This window comes from Malania oleifera, chromosome 1, assembly GCF_029873635.1.
Source record: "Malania oleifera isolate guangnan ecotype guangnan chromosome 1, ASM2987363v1, whole genome shotgun sequence".
NCBI lineage: Eukaryota > Viridiplantae > Streptophyta > Magnoliopsida > Santalales > Ximeniaceae > Malania > Malania oleifera.
In genome coordinates this window covers 153628669-153648567 of record NC_080417.1, presented here as the reverse complement: position 1 = coordinate 153648567, position 19899 = coordinate 153628669, and the positions used below count along the sequence as shown (strand labels likewise).

The 19899-nt window shown below is 36.0% G+C and overlaps 1 protein-coding gene across 5 annotated transcripts; it reads left to right on the top strand.

The window, feature by feature from the left end:
- The first annotated feature begins 336 nt into the window (after positions 1-336).
- LOC131144478 (NAD-dependent protein deacetylase SRT1) lies at positions 337-19463 on the top strand. Of its 5 annotated transcripts, none has more exons than XM_058093164.1 (15): positions 347-700; positions 1943-1972; positions 2079-2171; positions 3276-3395; positions 4326-4426; positions 4660-4768; positions 5573-5652; positions 13982-14060; positions 14923-14976; positions 15829-15925; positions 15994-16038; positions 16680-16762; positions 17450-17517; positions 18460-18562; positions 18806-19463. In XM_058093164.1, exons 1-15 carry the CDS (start codon positions 602-604, stop codon positions 19106-19108), a joined length of 1464 nt encoding a protein of 487 aa, XP_057949147.1. In that variant the 5' UTR covers positions 347-601; the 3' UTR covers positions 19109-19463. The 5 variants fall into 5 exon arrangements, with proteins under 5 accessions (XP_057949154.1, XP_057949147.1, XP_057949163.1 ...); XM_058093197.1 differs by having other exon boundaries at positions 628-700; positions 2104-2171; XM_058093171.1 differs by lacking the exon at positions 15994-16038 and having other exon boundaries at positions 337-700.
- The last annotated feature ends 436 nt before the right edge of the window (positions 19464-19899 follow it).

Genomic DNA, 19899 nt, shown 5'->3' with positions numbered 1-19899 from the left:
TAAGAAATTTACTTTTTAATAACATAAAAACTTAATGACGATGAATTATTACTATCCATTATCAAACCAAGAATGATATAACATTGTATGATTTGTTGATATTGATTAATTTTTTTTTTCGTATTCGATATTTTATCTTGATAATTGTATGGTGATCAATAAAATTTTCCTTATGTAGAAGAGAGGAATTATGATAATAAAATAATTAGAAGTCATTTTACAAAATTGGGCATGGCTCAAGCCCGAAGAAAAGCAGGGGAAGGTGAGGGCAGAATGGGGATATGTAATGCAGCTAGCGGCATCCATGACCCATGTAGGGAGGGAGGAATGGGCATTAAAGAAAACTAAGGACCCATGAAAAATTCTTTCCTGTTCTGCGGGGGAAAGAACCCATTTTGGCTATTTGGTTTTTGTGTCCTCCACTGTGAAGAACCAAAAGCTCTCATCCTCAGAGCACAGCAACAGAGAGAGAAAGAGGGAGAGAGGGAGACAGAGAGGGTGGAAGAGAGAGGGCACCCTGTGAACATCTTTTTGATTAGCTTTTAGGGGGAGGGAGAGAGAGAGAGAGAGATTGATTGATTGATTATCCAGAAGAATCAGAATGTCTCTGGGTTATGCGGAGAAGCTCTCGTACATTGAGGATGTGGGTAAAGTTGGAATGACTGAGATTTTCGACCCACCTCTCATCTTGCAACAGAAGGTGGGTTTCTTTCTCGTTCGTATCCTCTTCTTTACGCGCATTATGTTTTTCGCGCATTCTCTTGCTCTTCTTCTTATTGATTACTTGTCCTATTGGTCCATGTTTGTGATGATCATCTGAAAGTGCAATGGCATCGAAGGTTTTTTTTAGGTTTTCTGCTTAAATTTTGAGAAAGTGTGGTTCAATAGCTTGCTGTGCTAATTTGTTTGATGTGTTGAACCATCTTGTGTTGATGGGATCTGAGTTTTGGGTTTTTGCAATAGAATCAATTCTATTTTGTGCTAAAATAATGTAATGTTCGAATGCAGTTGGGTTTTAAGTCGAAAGTTGGGATCCATTAGCGAGTTTATGGTATAACTGAGCTGTTTCGGAGGCAATTGTGATGAGATTGTGCATTTAACTAAGGTTTGATCAACATGGTAAACATACCAAGGGAAAAAATTGAAGGACTCTGAGGAAGTACACAAAACTTTGGACATTCAAATGCCAAACTAAAATGCTTAGTGTTTACACGTGACATTGTTATACAGTGCAGATTAGGTGTAATTTCCAAATCCAACATGGAAAATATCTAGACAGTTGATGAACTCCACATTGATATGGTTTAAAACAATAGGGTAATTAAAGTTTTTTATCATAGAAAAACAGATATTTTATTATTTTTTTGTTATTAGTGTGTAATTAATATTAAATCCTAATAGGGAAATTATAGCTGTCAATTTATTCCTAAAAGCTAGTTTTAGTACTGATTTCCCACAAAAGCAATCGAACCTAAATTTGTCCTATGTTCTTGAATGAGTCCCTTTTGCTCCCAAATTTATAAATATATTAATACTTCCCCAAAAATTGAAAATAGTTATGGAGTTAATCTGTATCATTCTTGAATTTTATCCTATGCAATCCTTAAAATTTATGGACAGTGGACGAGCACCCAATTGAATTGCTTTGATGCTGAGATAATACTCTTGCGTCTCTTATTTCTTGTAATGGAAAAAGTATTAGGGGACAGTTGAGCTTTTTGTTAATATTTGGAAGCATTTTTTTTTTTTTTTTAAGAAAATAAGTAATCGGGGGTCAAAATCATTTGCTTGCGTGTATGCACTTGTATTAGTATTCTTCATATCGGTAGGAGCATTCAGTGGTTTTTTACTTTTTTTTCATCTGATATACTTTTGGCATAAGTGGTTTCTATGTGTGCAATGCAATGCTAACCCTGTATTGGTTTTTATTTTGCAATGGCAGATTGAACGACTTGCCTTAATGATAAGAAAGGTCTTTACTTAACTACTTATTATATATCACCCATTGGCTATTGATAGATTTTGTCTTTGATTCCATGTTAATCATTCTTTTGAAGCTTATTTGTTTGTACCTGCAGAGTAAGCATCTAGTTGCATTTACAGGTGCAGGAATATCAACTTCTTCTGGTATACCTGATTTTCGAGGTCCTAATGGTATATGGACACTTCAGGTGAAAATTTGAATTTTGCTTGCTTGAAGTTTGAGCTCTATATGCATTCTTGTGGAAACTTCCAAATACAATCTGAAGTAATTCATGTAGTATTTAGGAGTAAGTCCTTTTGATGTTGCTTACAAATAAGTGATGGGGACGCAAATTTGATGCTCAATATGTTGAGCTGGACATAATTGTTGGTTTTCCACACCATATGAGATATTTTGGCTACTCAAATTAAATAACACAAGGGATCATTATAGTGATGATTGAAAGTCAGCACTTGAAAACTTGTTAATATTTGTTGGTATTTCATATGAATAAAGGGACATAAAAATTGCTGTGCTCTGTGTTTTGAACTTGTTTATTGCATTAGCAAGCTTGTTAAAAACTCATAGAATCACCTGTTTTGGTTGCAAAATCTTACATTTTAATATTTTAAATGATTTTTGTCAAATTTTGAATCAAATTATGCACAAGATATGCTAAACAAGTTGAATGTTAATCCATAGCATAATCTCATAATGCACAAATAGTTAATCAAAAGGATAAGCAACATGGATTAACAAGTGGAGTGTACTTGCCTTCAAAATTAAAAGTTAAGTTTTAAAAGCTTGATGTTTTTAAAGAAGTACAAAAATAGTGTAGAGAAACAGTTCTAAAAACAATTCACAGCAAGTCTGGCTGCATAATGGTCTGTAGCTGACTGTAATGGCCTTTAACAGATTGCAACAACCATTATGTTACCATAGTGGGCAATATGGATGTGAATTGGGACACTTTGGGATATTGTTTTGCGCTGATATTGTTATGTAACACTGTAATGGCTGATTTTTAGAACCATAGATTCCAGCTCTAGAAAATCTGTAATATGATATTAATATGAAAATGGGTCATTTTAGACGGCTTGTCCACCCTTTTCAGTTCAACTACATGCAATTGATGAAATGTAGTTTTATGAATTTCTCTTATTTTATAATTGTTCAATTTAAAAGCCCATTGTGTGGAATCAGTTATTTTGGTAGTACATATCCTAACAGTATGCAGATTAATTATACTTTTACAAACATATGGAGATTGTTCTTTTGGTAACTGTGTGTATACTTTTGCATTGAGTTGCAGCGGGAAGGAAAAGCCACACCTGAAGCATCACTGCCATTCCATCGTGCTATGCCAAGCATTACCCATATGGCTTTGGTTGAACTAGAGAAGGCAGGTATCCTGAAGTTTGTTATTAGTCAGGTAAGCTGCATTTTTCAATGCTTTATGGGTTATTGTAGCTGGATAACCAATATGTGGGAATCTGCTTTGAGTATGATGAGAATCAGTTGGGCAGTGGCAGGCTCTATTTTGGGGTAGTTGTGGGCTTGGAGGGGCATCTACATAGGGAGAGGAAAAAATTATTGAATTAATTGCCATTATTATTTTTTGGTTAGTATGGACTGTGGAGGGAGAGAAACTGCAAGGTTTTTGAAGGTGTTGATACTTCTCCAAATACTGTAAAGGCTTAAAACACTTTTTTCCCCTCCCCTTTCTTTCTTGGTTTAGTGGGCAGCATGCATTTTGTAAATTGTCAAGCTGCCATTGATTTTGTAGATGTAGTATCTTTGGAGGTTCTTCTTGTGTCTTTGGGTTGCATGGGCTTGCATGCCCTTGTAACCTCTATTATGGATTTCTTTTGCTTATCAAAAAAAGAAAAAAAAAAAAAAAAGGTTTAGTGAGTTCTTTTACTAGTTTTCACCTTTGTTTATAATTGAGGAGTTCTATTTTTGATTTAGCATGACTGATCATCTTGAGATGAAGTATTACTCTTGTGCTATTGCTCCATGTGCGTGGAGGAAGAGATTATCAGTTCATATCATTCTTTGAAGCCCCATCGTCTCTGTTAGGTCATTCTTTACTTTAGGACAGTTGTGAAATTTCAGAAATGCTGCTGACCCTAATTTTTAATTGATCTTACTTTATCTCAGGTTTTTAATTCATTGGGGTGCCATCTGTATTTTCTTACTTTGCTCATGCTCTGTGTGAGACAATTCCAGAGAATGGCATGGGCATTTGTGTAGCTTTCTGCTATTCAGCCTTGAATTTCCTCCAAATGGGTTATTATATGTAACCATATCTGTTTGATTTTTTGATTCTTTTTCTTATTACCCTTTATTTTTTAAATGCTAGAATATTGATGGGCTTCATCTACGGTCTGGTATACCAAGGGAGAAACTGGCTGAATTACATGGAAACTCCTTCATGGAAATTTGTCGTTCTTGTGGAGTCGAGTAAGACTTAATCTTTATTTGCAGCATGCATTGTATCATAGCATGTGAATCATATTTAGATTTTCTCGACCTCCTTCTTTTGGGTGGTGGGGGAGGGGGAGGGGGAGGGGGAGGGGGTGAATCATATTTGTCAAATTAAGGTGTGTTTATTTGTTCATTACTTAATATTTTTTCTGGAGGAATGCTAATTTTTTTTCTATTGTGAAATTAATATATGTATAAAACTTGCCAAGGTATTTGCGTGATTTTGAGGTGGAAACTATTGGATTGAAGGAGACATCACGGCGTTGCTCTAATGCTGATTGTGGAGCAAAACTTAGAGACACAGTTCTTGACTGGGAGGTACTAATTTCTTCCTTTGCTTGGCTTCATATGTTTGAGCATCATGAAATGGAAATTTTTCTTTGTGGTTAGATGATGATATAACTCCATTGATATTGACATAGCATTTCAAATCAGTTTGTTTTGTTCTAAATAACATTTGAAACAGATCTATTCAGTTTTACGTATAAAGATTGGGGGCCCCCCCCCCCCCCCTATTTTGGACATGCATTGTGTCTTATAATGCTTTCTCCATTTGAATTGGAATTCCATAATTTTCAAGTTTGTGAACTTTTGATTCATTTTTAAATTATGAAAGTAATTTATGAAACCAACATTTGATGTTATTTATCTGGTAAAGGCATCACATACCCCACAATTGCTTCCATTATTGCTAGTGCTAGTCACTGACGCCAGCACTATCGCTCTATGTTGAACTTGTTAGAAAAGGATGTCCATTGTACAACATTAGGTGCAATAAAAATGGTACAGCACTAAGCTCTTCAACGATACTCTCATTGGGGGCTGGGGCACCAGAAGTTGTCCACATCTAGAAGACTTCCATGCTTCCTCCCTCCCCCAAAAAAGTTGACCATTAAAATAATAGTTGATCTTTTGCTAGGAAAATTGAGGAGGGAATCCACCGTCTGGTGGATTAGTCAAGCCCCAAAAGCGACCTGGATACCATTGACTATGGGAAAAAAGGGGAGGGGCGAGGTTGGAAGAACACTTATATGAATAAGTGAAACAAAAATAGTTGACCATATCATTCAATTTGTAAATTTTGGTTGTTGATGCACTCTGTGTGTGTGTGTGCACGTGCAGGATGCATTGCCCCCAAAGGAGATGAATCCAGCGGAGAAGCACTGCAGAATGGCAGATGTTGTGTTATGTTTAGGGACCAGGTAGTTTCAGGGTTTTAGACTTGATTGCAGTCTGTTTTGTTTTGCTTAAAATAAGTTAATGGATGTTAATCTAGCCTAAAATCAGGGGGTATCAAGAAGATATTTCATCAATTTACCCAACCGTTATGATAATATTTACACAATCTTTATTCAACATCATGAATCATGCTGCTCCTTGTGTTCATTTTCATATGAAAAAACAAAAGCTTGAGCATATAATTCAGAATTTTAGCAAAAAGCCTTGCATGCGCCAAAATTAGGAAAAGTTCATTTGTTAGACATATTTCTTTAATCCATATCCTTTTAGATTGATCACCTGAACTACTGTTTTGATGCTATAAATGACATTATTGATCTGGCCTGCTGTTTGTGTCTTTGATTGGTTCCCCTTTGCCTCCATAGCTCCAGAACACATGCAAAGCTTAAGCGCAACAATGAGACTTGAGAAATTGCGTCAAGGCATTGTTTTACAGGGCCAAATCCAAAAGCTATTGCCTTGGTGTGTAAGCCATATGTGAGGCTAGTAAAGGTGCAATGGAGTGGGTCGGACTGAAAAAGATACATCTTTTCAAAAGTTTAAGCTAAATAAAAGTTCAGCCCAAAAAATTTGAGGAAATCACACTTCTTTATTTAAGTACTAAAAAGACTTGGGCTGATGATGGGACTTTGAGATGGCGGCAAGTGGGAAAGATGTGGTTGTTATCTCTTGGTTACAAACATTCCTATCTCCTGATTCAAGACCATTTGTCCATTTACTAATATTGTTTTGTGTCTACTAGTGATTTAAGAATAATTATTGTCATGCATCCATTGAATTAGACATTGCATGGTGTGAACAGTATACTTGGTTAGCATATCCAGTCGGTGGGATCTAGCAACGTTCTAGTGGGTTTCACCAAGTTCACAAGTTCCCAGTCTGATTATATTTACTAGCTAGTTTATTGCATTATTAAAAATTGTGTTAGCCCACTACTTTATTTAAAAGCTTAAGCTATTAGGTTGTGAGCCAACAGTGCATATCGAGCATCAACACCCCACGTGCAACCCGATTGCAAGTGGTGATAGGAGAATGTTGAATAGCACCATTGCAGGAAATAAGATAATTTTTAACTGCACAATAAACATAGGCAACAAGAATAGAACTCTAAAGCTTTGCTTTGATAACATGTTAGATCATAATTTGACCTAAAGCTCAATCTGTTAGGTTGCGGGCTGACAATGCATATCAAGCCTTAACAAATTGTAATTAATGTGCAAAATATGGTCAGGCTCTTCTGCTTATACATTTTGAGTGAAAAATCAAAATTTGAATGTCTACAAGGATTCACATGGGATGTATTTTTATGGACTGACATTAAAAATATGGTAAGGCTTGATCTTAAAAGCGATGCTACCACAATATTGCTTGACTCATGCTCTAAAATATCTGGGGCATTTGTCTTGGTGGTTGATTCCTTATGTAGAACGAATGATAGGGCTACAGACGGGCTTTGTGCAAAATCTTTCAGCGGGTAGGGTTGATGTGATTGTCTCTCATTTTCTGTTTGTTGATGATACTATTTGATAATGCATTGGCTTTTGAAACTTCTACAGATTTTTTAAAGTATTTCAGAGTTAAGGATTAATACGTGTGAGAGTGATTTAAGCACCATTAATTTTGAGATTTGTTTTTGAGATCTTGTGGTTGTGAGGGTTTTTAAGCACCTCTCAATAGTTGGAAGGGAGTTTTTTTCTTTTTGGGTGGCTAGACAACTTTGGTCTAGACATTTGTGTCCTCAATCTTCCTTTACTTTCTATCTCTTTTGAAGATTCTAGTTGGGGTAGCTACTAGCTTTTAGTATGTGACGAGCAACAACAACTGCAAACCAAGTGTTAAGTTTCACTAGGTGGGGTCGGTTACATGAATCCCTTTTCTACCAATTTATGCAATCATGGGCAATTTCTTTCGATAAATTAAGGGCTATTAAATCTTTACTCACTATCTCATTCCAAGTTATTTTAGTTCTATCCCTATACCTTCTATTGCCCCTTATAGTAATTAATTCACTTTTCGTCACTAACACACTATTTGGCCTACGTTATAGGTGCCCAAACCACCTGAGCCATCTCTTCCTTATCTTATCTTCTATAATAGTTACGCCTAACTTACTGTAACTTACAGTGAATATATTCATTCCTTAATTTATCTTTTAATGTTATACTACTGATCCATCTTAGCATTCTCATCTCGACAAATTTTACCTTTTGGATATATTGTTTCTTAGCTGCCCAACATTTTGATTAATATAGCATAGTTGGTCTTACAACTGTCCTATAGAACTTCTCTTTTAATTTTAAGGGAATTCTACGACCACACAGCATACTCGAGGCACTTCTCCATTTTATCCAGCCTACTTTAATTCTATGCATTGCATCTTCTTCAATTTCTCTTTCAACTTGCATAATAGATCCAATGTATCAAAATCTACTTGTGCTATTGATTTATTCATCATCAAGTTTAACCTTGTCTCCAATATTCCTCCTACTATGACTGAAATTACATTTCACATATTGATTTTTATTTCTCTTTATCCTAAAACTTCTAGATTCTAAAGTTTCTCTTCATTATTCTAACTTAGATTCTACTCCGCGGTTTTCACCTCTAGTTTCATCAATCAAGACAATATCATTTGCAAACAACATATGCCATGGTACCTTATTTTGGATACTCCTAGTAAGTTCATCCATCACTAAAGTAAAAAAGATAAGAGCTTAAAGTAGATCCTTGATACACCTATTATGATTGGAAATTCCCTAGTCTCTCCACCTGTAATCCAAATGCTAGTCGTTACTCTATTGTATATGCCCTTATGACATCAATATAGCTACTGCGTACACCATTTTTTTCTTTCTAAAACGATCATATAGAATTTCCTTGGGTACCCTATCATATGCTTTTTCTGAGTCAATAAAAACTAGATGCAAATTTCTCTTCTTTTTTGCTAAACTTTTCCATTAATCTTCTTAAAAGATATAGCTTTTGTAGTAGATCTCCCAAGCATAAAACCAAATTTGATTTTCTAAGACCTTCGTTTATGACCTTAATCTTTGTTCAACTACTGTTTCTCGTAGTTTTCTTTATATAAATCATAAGTTTGATTCCATGATAGTTATGACAATTTTAAATATATATATATTTTTGTATATAGATATTGTAGTGCTTTTCCTTCATTCCTTTGGCATTTTCTTAGTTTTCATAATTGCGTTTAATAAATTATGTAACCATGTAATTCCATTGTCACTTGGGCATTTTCAAACTTCAATTGGCATGTATTTCAGTCCTATAGCTTTTCCTTTTTTTTATACTTTTTCATGCAAATTTAACTTCATTAACTCTAATTTTGCAAATAAATTTCATATTTTTAGCCTTTTATTCATTTTTCAATTTTAAGCTTAAGTCTTTTACTTAAAATTCATTAAATAACTTACTAAGATAACTTTGCCATCTTCCTTTTATATCCTTTTCCTTAACCTAGACAATGTCATCACTTTTTATACATTTTACAGTACCTAAGTCCTTACTCTTTCTTTCTCTAGCTCTAGCAAGTTTAAATATATATCTCTTTTCCCTTCTTTTGTTTCTAATCTAGCATATAAATTATTAAATGATCTATGTTTAGGATCACTAACAGCCTTCTTTGCATCTTTTATAGCCTCTTTATACTTTTCAAAGTTTTCCCTGTTTCTTCGTTTTTGCAATGTTTTATACCAAATTCTTTTTCTCTTTACAATTTTTTGGACATCTTGATTCCTCCACCAACTTTCTTTGCTATCTGAGAATCTTCCTCTTGATTCACTTAAAATCTCTTTTGCTATTTTTTAATAGAGCTAGCTACCCTACTCCAAAGGGTGTCCATGTGAACACCTTCCTCTATTGTCCAATCACCATCTTTGATCATTTTATCTTTAAATTTTATTATATTTATTTCCTTGAGGTTTCACCACCTAGTTTTCTTACACTATTTATTTTATCTTTTCTTTTCTATTTTTTAATACATATATTTGACACTAAAACTCTATGTTGTGTAGTTAAGCTTTTATTTGGGATAACTTTACAATTCTTACATGATAAATGATCTACCCTCGTAATTTAGGAAAAAATTATTTGACTTTTATTTTTATCCACTTTTGAAGGTTATTGAGCATTCTTTTCTCTTATCAAAGCAAATATTCATTGTTATACAATTATATGACACAGTGAAGTGTAAGATCATATCCCTAGACTCATTTTTATCTCCATATCCATATCCTCCATGTATCCTCTCATAACTTTTATTATCCCTTCCATTGTGTTTATTGTCCATTCAAATTTGCTGCCATGAATATTTTCTCAGTCCTTGATATCCCTTGTATATTACTATCAATATCTTCTCAAAATTGTCTCTTAAGGTTTCTGCTAAACCTATTTAAGGAGCATAAGCACTAACGACATTTATTGCTCTTGGCCTAAGACCATCTTGATTTTTATAATTTTATCCCTTACTCATTTGACATCGACAACACTCTCTTTTAAGTCTTTGTTTACACAAATTCCTACCCCATTCTTATGTGTTTTTTTTCCCTAGTTTACCAAAGTTTGAATTCTGATTTTTCAATTTCTCTAGCTTTTTCCCCTACCTACATAAAAAGTGAAAGAATGCAAAAAGGGGACTCAAAAACCTATATTTGTCACTTGCGGCTATTTTGATAATAGTGGCGTTTAAAGGTCTGCAGTGGCCTTTTTGATGCCATAATGGACCATGTTGACTGCTATGGTTGTGAATATGGGGTCCTCTGAGATATCACCTTGTAACAGCCTTGATAGCCACCAGAAATGTTATGTGATGGCTGATGTGATTGGTACACTGTTTTTTAAAACTACGGTGACTAGAGATTTCCTTTAGTTGGGGGTTGGTGGGAGGAGGGATCATTTATTGAGTTGAGAAGTGGTGTGTAGGTCTGAGGCTGAAGTGGTTGTAGTTGTTGGTAACTTGATGTTTTAGAACATTGGTCTGATGGGAAAGTGACTATGACATTTCCTCATAGAAGTTAACTAGTGGGCTAGGGTGAGTAAAAGTAAATGCAGTTTGAGAGAGAATGGCTGGGATGCTAATATTAGTGTTAAAGCTATCAGCGGAAGCCCTTGGTAATTCATTTCATGGATTTCACCCTTTTGCTTTTCATTTGTCAAATACAAAATGGGGGATGGTTCTTGATTCATTCTTCGAAGGATATTTGGGTAAAGGAGCAACAGTTTTTTGTTGGTTTCTCGTCCCTTTTCTCCTTAATGTTAATGATGCTTTTGTTTCCTCTTTTTTGTTCTTGATGGGGATTGTGTCTTTTGAAACTTTTATTTTCGGAGAAACCTTAATGATAGGCTAAGGAACTTAGAAGTAGTGCATTGTTCAAGGATTTGAATCGAGGATGCTACTGGTTCCTCTGCCGTGAAACCTTTTTTCTCTCAGTTGTTGTAAACCTCCAACTCTTTTTCTTCCCCTTGAATAATTGTATCCTGAGGGCTAAGGTTCCTTTTAAGATGAGTAGAGGGTGGTTTTTATTGTAACAGTTTCTGTTTATTTTTATGAGGAACTTTACTTTAGTTTCTTTTCAGCTTTCTTGCAGAAGGGGCTACAAGATCTGGGCTGTTGATGGTTCTGTAATGTTTTGTCGTAAATTCTTTATTCAAATTTGATTTGTTCCTGACTTTGTTTTCCTCTTGTTAATTGTGTTTGGAAAGGTCGAATTACCTTCAAAGGTCAAGTTGTGTGTTTGGTTGGTCACACTTAATAGAGTTAACACCGACGCTAAGAGGAGGAGGCTGTATAAGGCTTTATCTCCCAATGCGCGTACGATGTGTTATAGTAGCAATGAAATCTCATTCTCATCTGTTCTTGCATTGTTAGGCAGCTTGGAGTTTATGGCAACTTATTAGGATTGTTTGGTGAGTGGTGGGTGTGTTTGAGTTCTTTGGAGGCCTTCTTATTGATTTCTTTCAGAGGCTTTGGAATGCATAAGAAACAATGGATGCTAGCAGATTGTTCTGGAGTATTTGGTTTCAGAGGAATGCGTGTGTTTTCAGTGATCTATCTATGCCTCCTCCATTTTCTTTGGAACAAAACTGTCTTCTTTACTTCTATGTGGGCTTTTCTTGTTTTCCTCATTTTGGTGGGATTTCTCAAATTTCCTTCCGCAGACCCCACATACGCGGGCTCTTTGTGCACCAGACTGCCTTTTTTATTTATTTATTTTTATTGGCTGGATTTTGAGTTCTATACTTTTTTGCTTCTCTTTTTTTTTTTTTTCCCTTTATTTATATTTTTTGTATTCTTGAGGAATGTCATATCCTTGATGTACTCTTATTTTGTCTATCTTAATACACTTTCTTTTCTATTCAAAAAAGAAAAAATGAAAGAAGGGTGGGCTTTTGATCTGTAATAGCATCTGAAGCCATTCCTTTTTTGGAAAAGAAGTTTCATTAAAGGGCATTAAGGGGATGCCACCGGAGTATGAACAACATGGGATAACCTGCCCTGCAGGTTGTAAAAAAAAGCTGAAGAACTATGAGTCAACTAAAAACAAACCACTATGCCATCTAATAGTAGTGGACCCATAGCCTTCAATAACTTGTAAGGGTGTGATCAATCCTTCAAGCTCTCTTATGTTTTCCCTCTTCACAGGCCTTGAAGATGGCAAGGGGGATGAGGAACAATGCTTTCTTCCTCTCCTTGCTAGGGTGTATACCTTGCCAAGCCCATATCTCCTTCAACTGTTCTGGCAGAAACCTCCTGCTGCCTGACCAAAGTAGTGGTCCTTGGTCTCAATTATGGAAGACAGCCACCCTAAATAAGGTTGCTTTTTTACCTGGGAAGCAGCTTATGTCAAGACTTTGACTCTGGACAACTTGCAGAGAAGGGAGTTTTCCATTGCCAACAGATGTGCCCTTTGCATGGCTGAGGCTGAATCAGTAGACCATACCCTTCTCCATTGCCCTTGGACTAGAAATCTTTGGAATGTGGCTTTGACCCTTATCAGACAAAGGTGGGTTATGGCTAGATCTGTGGAAGGGGGGCTCTGGCCTGGAGAGGGATTCGGGCAACAAAGAAAAAGAGGAAGACTCTGTCTCTCATTCCTCTCGCAATTTTTTGGTGTGCATGGAGAGAGAGGAACAGAAGGGTTTTCAAAAATTCAATCTCAACACTTCAGTTCAGAGCAGTGGTTTACTGCGCCTACTAGTTCACATAGTGGGCTTGTAGCAAATGAGTTTAATGTAATTTTTTATTTTTGTAACACCCTACAGGGTGCTTGATTTCTTGTACTACAGTTTGGCATCCCCTTGATGCCCTTTTAATATATACTTTTTGTACTGATAAAAAAAGGATTTTGTATGAATAATCATAAAAATCAGTAAGGTGGTAAAGTTCCTGATCCAAAGCATTTCTAATCAAGGGAATGCTTTAGAAAACCCCTTCGTTAGAAATTTGAAGATGATTACTGAAAAGGGCATCCTTGTCATGGGCCAAATTGAAGATGGAAGGAATTTTGTGCTAAAGGGAGACTGATTGCACCTGTAATGCTAGAAGAAAATATTATCCCATTCCTCACTCTGATAAAGGAGAAAAAATCATCCCAACCTTTTGTAATGAATTTCCAAATCCTGACTCCATACGCTCCTCATGCTCCTCTTCCTACTTTAGTGGTCCATCTTATGCTTCTCGGGCTCCTCTCCCAACTTTAGTGGTCCATCCATTATGCGGGAGACCATATTTTGAAGCAATGACTCCTCTCAGATTATCCTTCTCCTTCATGAACCAAAGCCATTTGTCCAAGGAGGGTTTTGTTGGATGTAGAGAGGGATTCAAACCCTGAATCTCCATATCTTGGTTTTTTTAACAACCTCTACCCCAAAATGGAGACTTTTTGAGCCTTTATCATCATGATCATGACCATCGTATTAGGATAGAATGGGGATTAAGCAGTAGAACTAAAAATTTGAATCAAATTTCATGCTCGAGGTTTTGAAATTAATGTTAGAAAAACTAATCACACTTGCTATGTCATGTTATGACTAGTATTAATTCCCATAGAAAAGCAAAAATCATTTGGCTGTGAAGTACCTCCCCATTGGCAAAAATGGGTTGATCAACCTGCCTCTTGTATATATACTATAAAACTTGAACCCTTGAGCTGTTCTTTTCTTGTCTTGATAATTTTTTTGCCAATTGGATAAGAGATTCCTTAGTTGTGTTAATATGAGCCGCCTTCTTTCTTGCATGTTTCATTTGTTGATTTTGAGCATCACTACTCTATGCAGTTTGCAGATTACTCCTGCATGCAACCTGCCTCTGAAATCTCTCCGTGGTGGGGGAAAGATTGTAATTGTGAATCTTCAGGTATTATTTTTTATTTTTTATTTTTCTAGCCTGTTTTTGTAGCTTGCTAGCCAGTAGAGGGGAAAAGATGGGGCAAAAAAGGATGTACACTTCGATCTATGCAATGCAATGTTTGATTGTATTAAACTTTTTGTTTTTTGGTGTTTGTGATCACCATCCTGTTTCTAATTCCAGCTTTTTCTTGAAAAATTTTCAATTATTGAAATGTTGTTGGTGCTGAATATCTCATTTCCTATAACATCCAGATAATAGTTGTTGTCGAGAATTATCTCATTCTAGCTTGATAGTTTGACTGCTAGGTCGCTTTAACAGCCAACTTGAGATAACAATCAGGACTGATGAAAGAGATTCAGCTTGTCGGCTCATCCTTGCTGACAAAAGTTGTCTAATATAAGAATCCCTCAAAGCTGCACAGCGCAGTTTGCGGCTAGGTATATATAAAAATATTAACCTTGACATTGGAAATTGGCCAATTTATATAGATATCCCAAACCATAAAATGCTTGCTTATAACAAGCAATGGACATCTTTGGTCTAACATGTAACACAAAGAATCTAAGAAGGATATAAGAGTAAAGCCAGACAGAATGGAATACCAGTCTAACGAATGGATTTCTTGGTTATCTTATGGTAGATTTTGTGGCAAAATTCTCTAAATTGTTTGTTTATGCATGATTGTACATAAAATGCTGCAATGATTTTCTGAGGATTTAATATGGCATTGAATGTGTTCTCTAATCATCTTGCCTTCAAAATTTCCGTTACACTCTTTTCTGTTGGCGAACTGTTGTTATATAGAAAATTTATACTGTTGATTGCCCAGCTATTTGATTTAATCAAAAACCTTTGCTCAATTTTGCAGAAAACTCCAAAGGACAAGAAAGCAAGTTTGGTGATTCATGGGCTTGTGGACAGGGTATTGTATTCTTAGAGCTCACTAAGAACTTTCTCTTCCTGGATGTTTTTGTGATACTGTTAAAAACATATGACGAGCCAGAATAATTTGACCTACAATGAGTTCCCCCCCCCCCCCCCCAACTTTGTGTGGTATTATTGGTAATAATTTTTATATCCAGGCCAAGATAATCAATAATAACAATTGTTCTCTATGGAAGAGGCCATTGTTTGATGCAATGTGTAACGGTCCTGGACCCAACTCCAGTGAAGTATTGTCTGCTTTGATCCACTGGTCTCACGGATTTGTCCTATAAAAGGCGTCTCACATAGTTGGAGTCCAAACCATCCTTATAACCCCAAGATCTCACTAGTACACATTCGATGTGGGACTGTAACTGGCTCTCTTGTCCGATCTCTTACCTTTGTGTAAGATCCACTCACATGACAGTACCCCTTGGGTAGCTCTGATACCAAATGTAACAGTCCTAGACCCAAGTCCAGTGAGGTATTGCCCACTTTGGCCCACTGGTCTCACAGATTTGTCCTATAAAAGGCGCCTCACATAGTTGGAGTTTAAACCATCCTTATAAGCCCAAGATCTCCCTAGTACACATCCGATGTTAAGTGCAAATCTACATTGTGGGAGTTGTTTCACTGTGCTAAAATGGCAAAGGCTGAGAGTTGAATTGACTATTTTCAGCTCATCCCTCTAGGCCTCATTAGCAAGACCTACAATAACTAAATTTATTTTTATCTGGATTTCATTTTCATACTTTGTACATGATTCGAACTTGGATATTAGTTGCGAATAGCATGCTAAATTGACTTGGCCCAATTGCTAGATATTATTTGTTGATATGAACAAAAACAGGTAATTGCAGGTGCCATGGAATTACTTAATCTGCAGATTTCTCCATTTGTTAGAATTGATCTTCTCCAAGTCTCTCTGGCTCAAGCCCTGAGTGCAGGTAAACTTCTTTGTATTTTTAGCATTATTATTTTCAATTATTTATGCCTTTTCTATTATTCTTGTCAGAATACTCAATATGGAAATACATGAATATGCATGTACAAATTTCAAGTAAGTGCCATTATTATACTAATTGGCCCATCTTTTCGGCTACCGAGTTGTTGTTGCAAGTATGATTATTTCATTGGTTCCCATATTCTTCCCTATATTTATATTCATTTTTCCAGAGATTGTGGCAAAATCTGTATTTGGATTCCCTTTTGCTTATCACACTTATTCTATTGGATTTCTTGTTCAACGGTCATGTTCTGTAAACAACATATTCCCCCTCCAAAAAGAAAATGCAATTAGCGATACAAATAACTGCATGCTGAAATTTATTGCAGAAAACTTTCACTCTGTTTTTTGTTTGGGCAGGAGTGATTGATAATTTATTAATGAACATTCATTTAATTTCCCAAAATGAATAAAATGACTTAATTAACTATTTTTGGGAATTTGTGTCCAGAATGGTGTCTAGCCATTACCAACTCATCCCAATAGTAATAGAATACCATATCTTTCATCATAGCTATGCCTGCCTTCTTTGAATGTCTAGTAAGTAATAACTGTGTGATGTTTTGGGTTGGCCGCCCCCCTTTGTGCCCTTTAATTCCATGCTTATTCATTTCTTGTTAGAAAATTTAAAAAATAAAACCATGTGATGCTTTCATACATGGATGCCTGACAAAACCTGTTCACTTTCTTTACAGATAAAAGATATGTGAACTGGACACTTAGGGTTGCAAGTGTACATGGACAGAAAGATCCTTTGCCATTCATCCAATCCATTGAGGTGAACTCACTATTGGAGTTATATTCTGCCAATTTCTTTTAAACAACCATGTCCAAAATCACATTTCTTGTCATTGATGCACTATCTTCTTCCAAAGTGACTCTAAGGTCACATAGGCAACAAGTTTTTGCAGTTTATTTGGATCCCTACAGGTGTCAAAAAAGCTTGTGCATTTTTAGCAATTTGCCTTTTTAACAAATTTACACCACGATACTGTCTTGTGGTGCACATGAACTGTGAATTGGATATTTGGGTGAACTGTACAAGTTGAAGGTGGAGGTTAACTCTTCTCCCCTTTGTAACAGAGTACAGTGCAAAACATTTCTGTTTGTAACTTGTGTATTAAGAGTGGACCGTCACATGACATTCTTCCTGCATTGTTTGCCCTTTAAAGACATTATACTTAAAAAATAAAGATTATATTCAACTGCACAAACAATCTTTTAAGCTCTAGTTTCAACAAAGTGAGACATGTCATATGACCAAATATCTGTCTTTTAGGGAGGGAGCCACCTTCAGGGTGTTGTGTGGCCCTATGCCTGCCTCCCATTGGCAAGGGAGAGTGGGAATTTGATCTGATTTGTGGAGTACTGGTTTAGTTTTACATGTACCATCCTTTTTCTATTTTTGATGTCCTTGGCTCCTTAAGTTGACTTGGCTATCTGTCTTCTGCCTTTTGCATTTCAGGTGTCCTTTTCAGACATGCAAAATCTAAAAACAGCTCTTCTGCATAAGCAACCATTTTTCCTGAAAAGGTAGCTCATTCTATGCAATGCTACAATTGATTTTAATTATCGTGCTCAAATGGCCTAGTAAAATCATACTATTATGGCTATGCTAGCTTGGGTGGTAGTACTCAATTTTCAGTCGTACGACAACTGCATAATGTGTTCCACCTTTTGTTTGCTTACTTTGGGAGCCTAAATGTTTAATAATACGGATAATGAGCCAGACTTGAAGCCATTATAGGCTTTGTATGTATCAAATGAAAACTGTAAGTGACAAAAAATATATGATTTTCAGTTTATGGTCACAACCTTCTGTTCTCCATATAAAGAAATATGGATCCCCTGAGATTCTGCTTGTTGTCTTGTCCCAATTTCACAGAAAAGGGAAAGATGAGTTGATGTCTTTGTTGGTTCCTCCTTGAGCAAGCAGTGCTCTTACTATATATATAGACTGTCAGCAATCTTTTGGAATGCGAGGCCAGGTCATATGACCAATGAAGTAAATATTGAAACACAGAATAAAACCATTTAGTACATTTAGTGCACATAAGTTTATCAAGCTTATCCATGCTTATGATTTTATCCATTTCATTTAGTTCAAATTTTATAGAAATTGTTGGCGTCTCGACTTTTATTGACCAGGCCTTGTTCCTGTTGACCTGTGGTCCAAGAACTAGAATTTTATGGGGGGATGAGAGATACCCTTGCATGGAATCTTGATAAAGCATTTACTTGAGTGATCAATGGCCAAGAACTAGATGTGTATCTTCGAAGATAGAGGATGAGATATACCCTTGACATAGCACATCTTGAGAGGGTGAACTTCAAATTTTAGACAGGAAAATGAGGAATTATTGCAAAAAAAAAAAAATTTATTTATTTATTTCTTGGCAATCTATGCAATTTTTTAATTCATGACTCCCACTTGGGCTATGTATCTTTTTCTATTTCAATTCTGTTAATTTACAGGAGAACAGTGAAGACAAAACCACTGGAAATGGTGTTGAGACTCAATTTTAGCGATGGATGTGCGTGCAAATGCACCCAAATTAGGATACCAGTTAATTTTAAGGTGAGGAATCAAAATATTAATTTTTTTCCTTTTGCATTTTCTTGTTAAGCAGTTTATTTGTTTTAACATCTTCACATTTCGCTGCTATATGGATTGTTTTGCTTAGCAACATGTAGCGTTGAATGGAAATTTTATTGATTACATGATAAATTTTTATTCGAAAGGATATGTACATACTCGAAAAATGTCACCAACAATAATGGTATAGATATTCCTAGGAAACCCTGACAGAACAATGTGCAGGTTTTTACAAGTTCTTTAAACCATGATAAAGATGCCATCTTCCAAGAATTAAGAGATGCAGCAATCCAAGATCCATGCTGTGGACAGAATGCAGTTGTCGAGAGAAAGGCTATTTTAGCCCCAAGAAGCGAAGTTACTGTGTATGCCACTGTAACCAACATTGTGTGGTACAGCAAACCGCCCAAAGCTTTTGAAGCTGTGTCCTTAACTAATGGCGACGTGCTAAAAAGGCGACAAGATGTTCTGAGTGGTATCGAAAAATCTCTGAAGCGACAAAAACGGTCTAAGCGTAGAACCCGGTAATAGATAATGAAGCTATGTGATTTGGGTTGGTGTATATAGCTGTTATTATTAATCAGAATTTATGGGTAGTTTTAAATATGTAGGGACTGAGTGGATTTTGTTAGATGCTACACTCAGATATCCCCGACCATGGGTAGGAAAAGTAGGGGAAGTTGGTTGACAGGAGCCAATTTTGTAAGTTCAACAGGTAGATAACCATTTGTTTTCTATAGTGGGCATTTTTCAAGAGCTTACTTCGACATTTTCTTTTCATTTTTCTTTCAAACAATATGTGCCCCATGTGGGAGTATCTGGATAATCTGTGCATACATATCAGTTTTTACCCCAGAAATCCAGGAATCCTATTTGAATCTGCTTAGTTTTTATCTCAACCCCCAAAATGCACCATAAGAAGGAAACGATCAATCATGGATTGAGATAATATCGTCGTGTCATGTGGTCAAATAACTTATATTAGTTTGTCTAGATCGAAACTCCTAGTTTGTTTGCTTGACAATATCTAGTTGTAATGAAAACATCACACACTGACTGAATAAAAAATGACAATGAGATTGATGATGAAGGGCTTCGGTACCTGTTCAGCAATCTGGTGTTCTTGGAAAAGGATGTAATTCATTATTCAAGCCTTGATTAGGAATTCTTGATTTTGCAAAGGCTGTCAGCTGCTGAAGGTTGCAAGGAGTGATCAAAGTTTTCTGAATGGGGATTAACAAGGCGGGGCTGAGTCACTACATTTGCCTTTGGGAGAGTTGTTGAGTCTAACGCATTTATGTGAAAGCACAAGGTTCTTA

Bases quoted from the DNA above. Each gene is read 5' to 3' on its own strand.
- LOC131144478 (XM_058093164.1), top strand. From the start codon at position 602: ATGTCTCTGGGTTATGCGGAGAAGCTCTCGTACATTGAGGATGTGGGT. The intron at 4,427-4,659 runs GTAAGACTTAAT...AAACTTGCCAAG, and splicing joins TGTCGTTCTTGTGGAGTCGA to GTATTTGCGTGATTTTGAGG. The intron at 18,563-18,805 runs GTGAGGAATCAA...AACAATGTGCAG, and splicing joins GGATACCAGTTAATTTTAAG to GTTTTTACAAGTTCTTTAAA.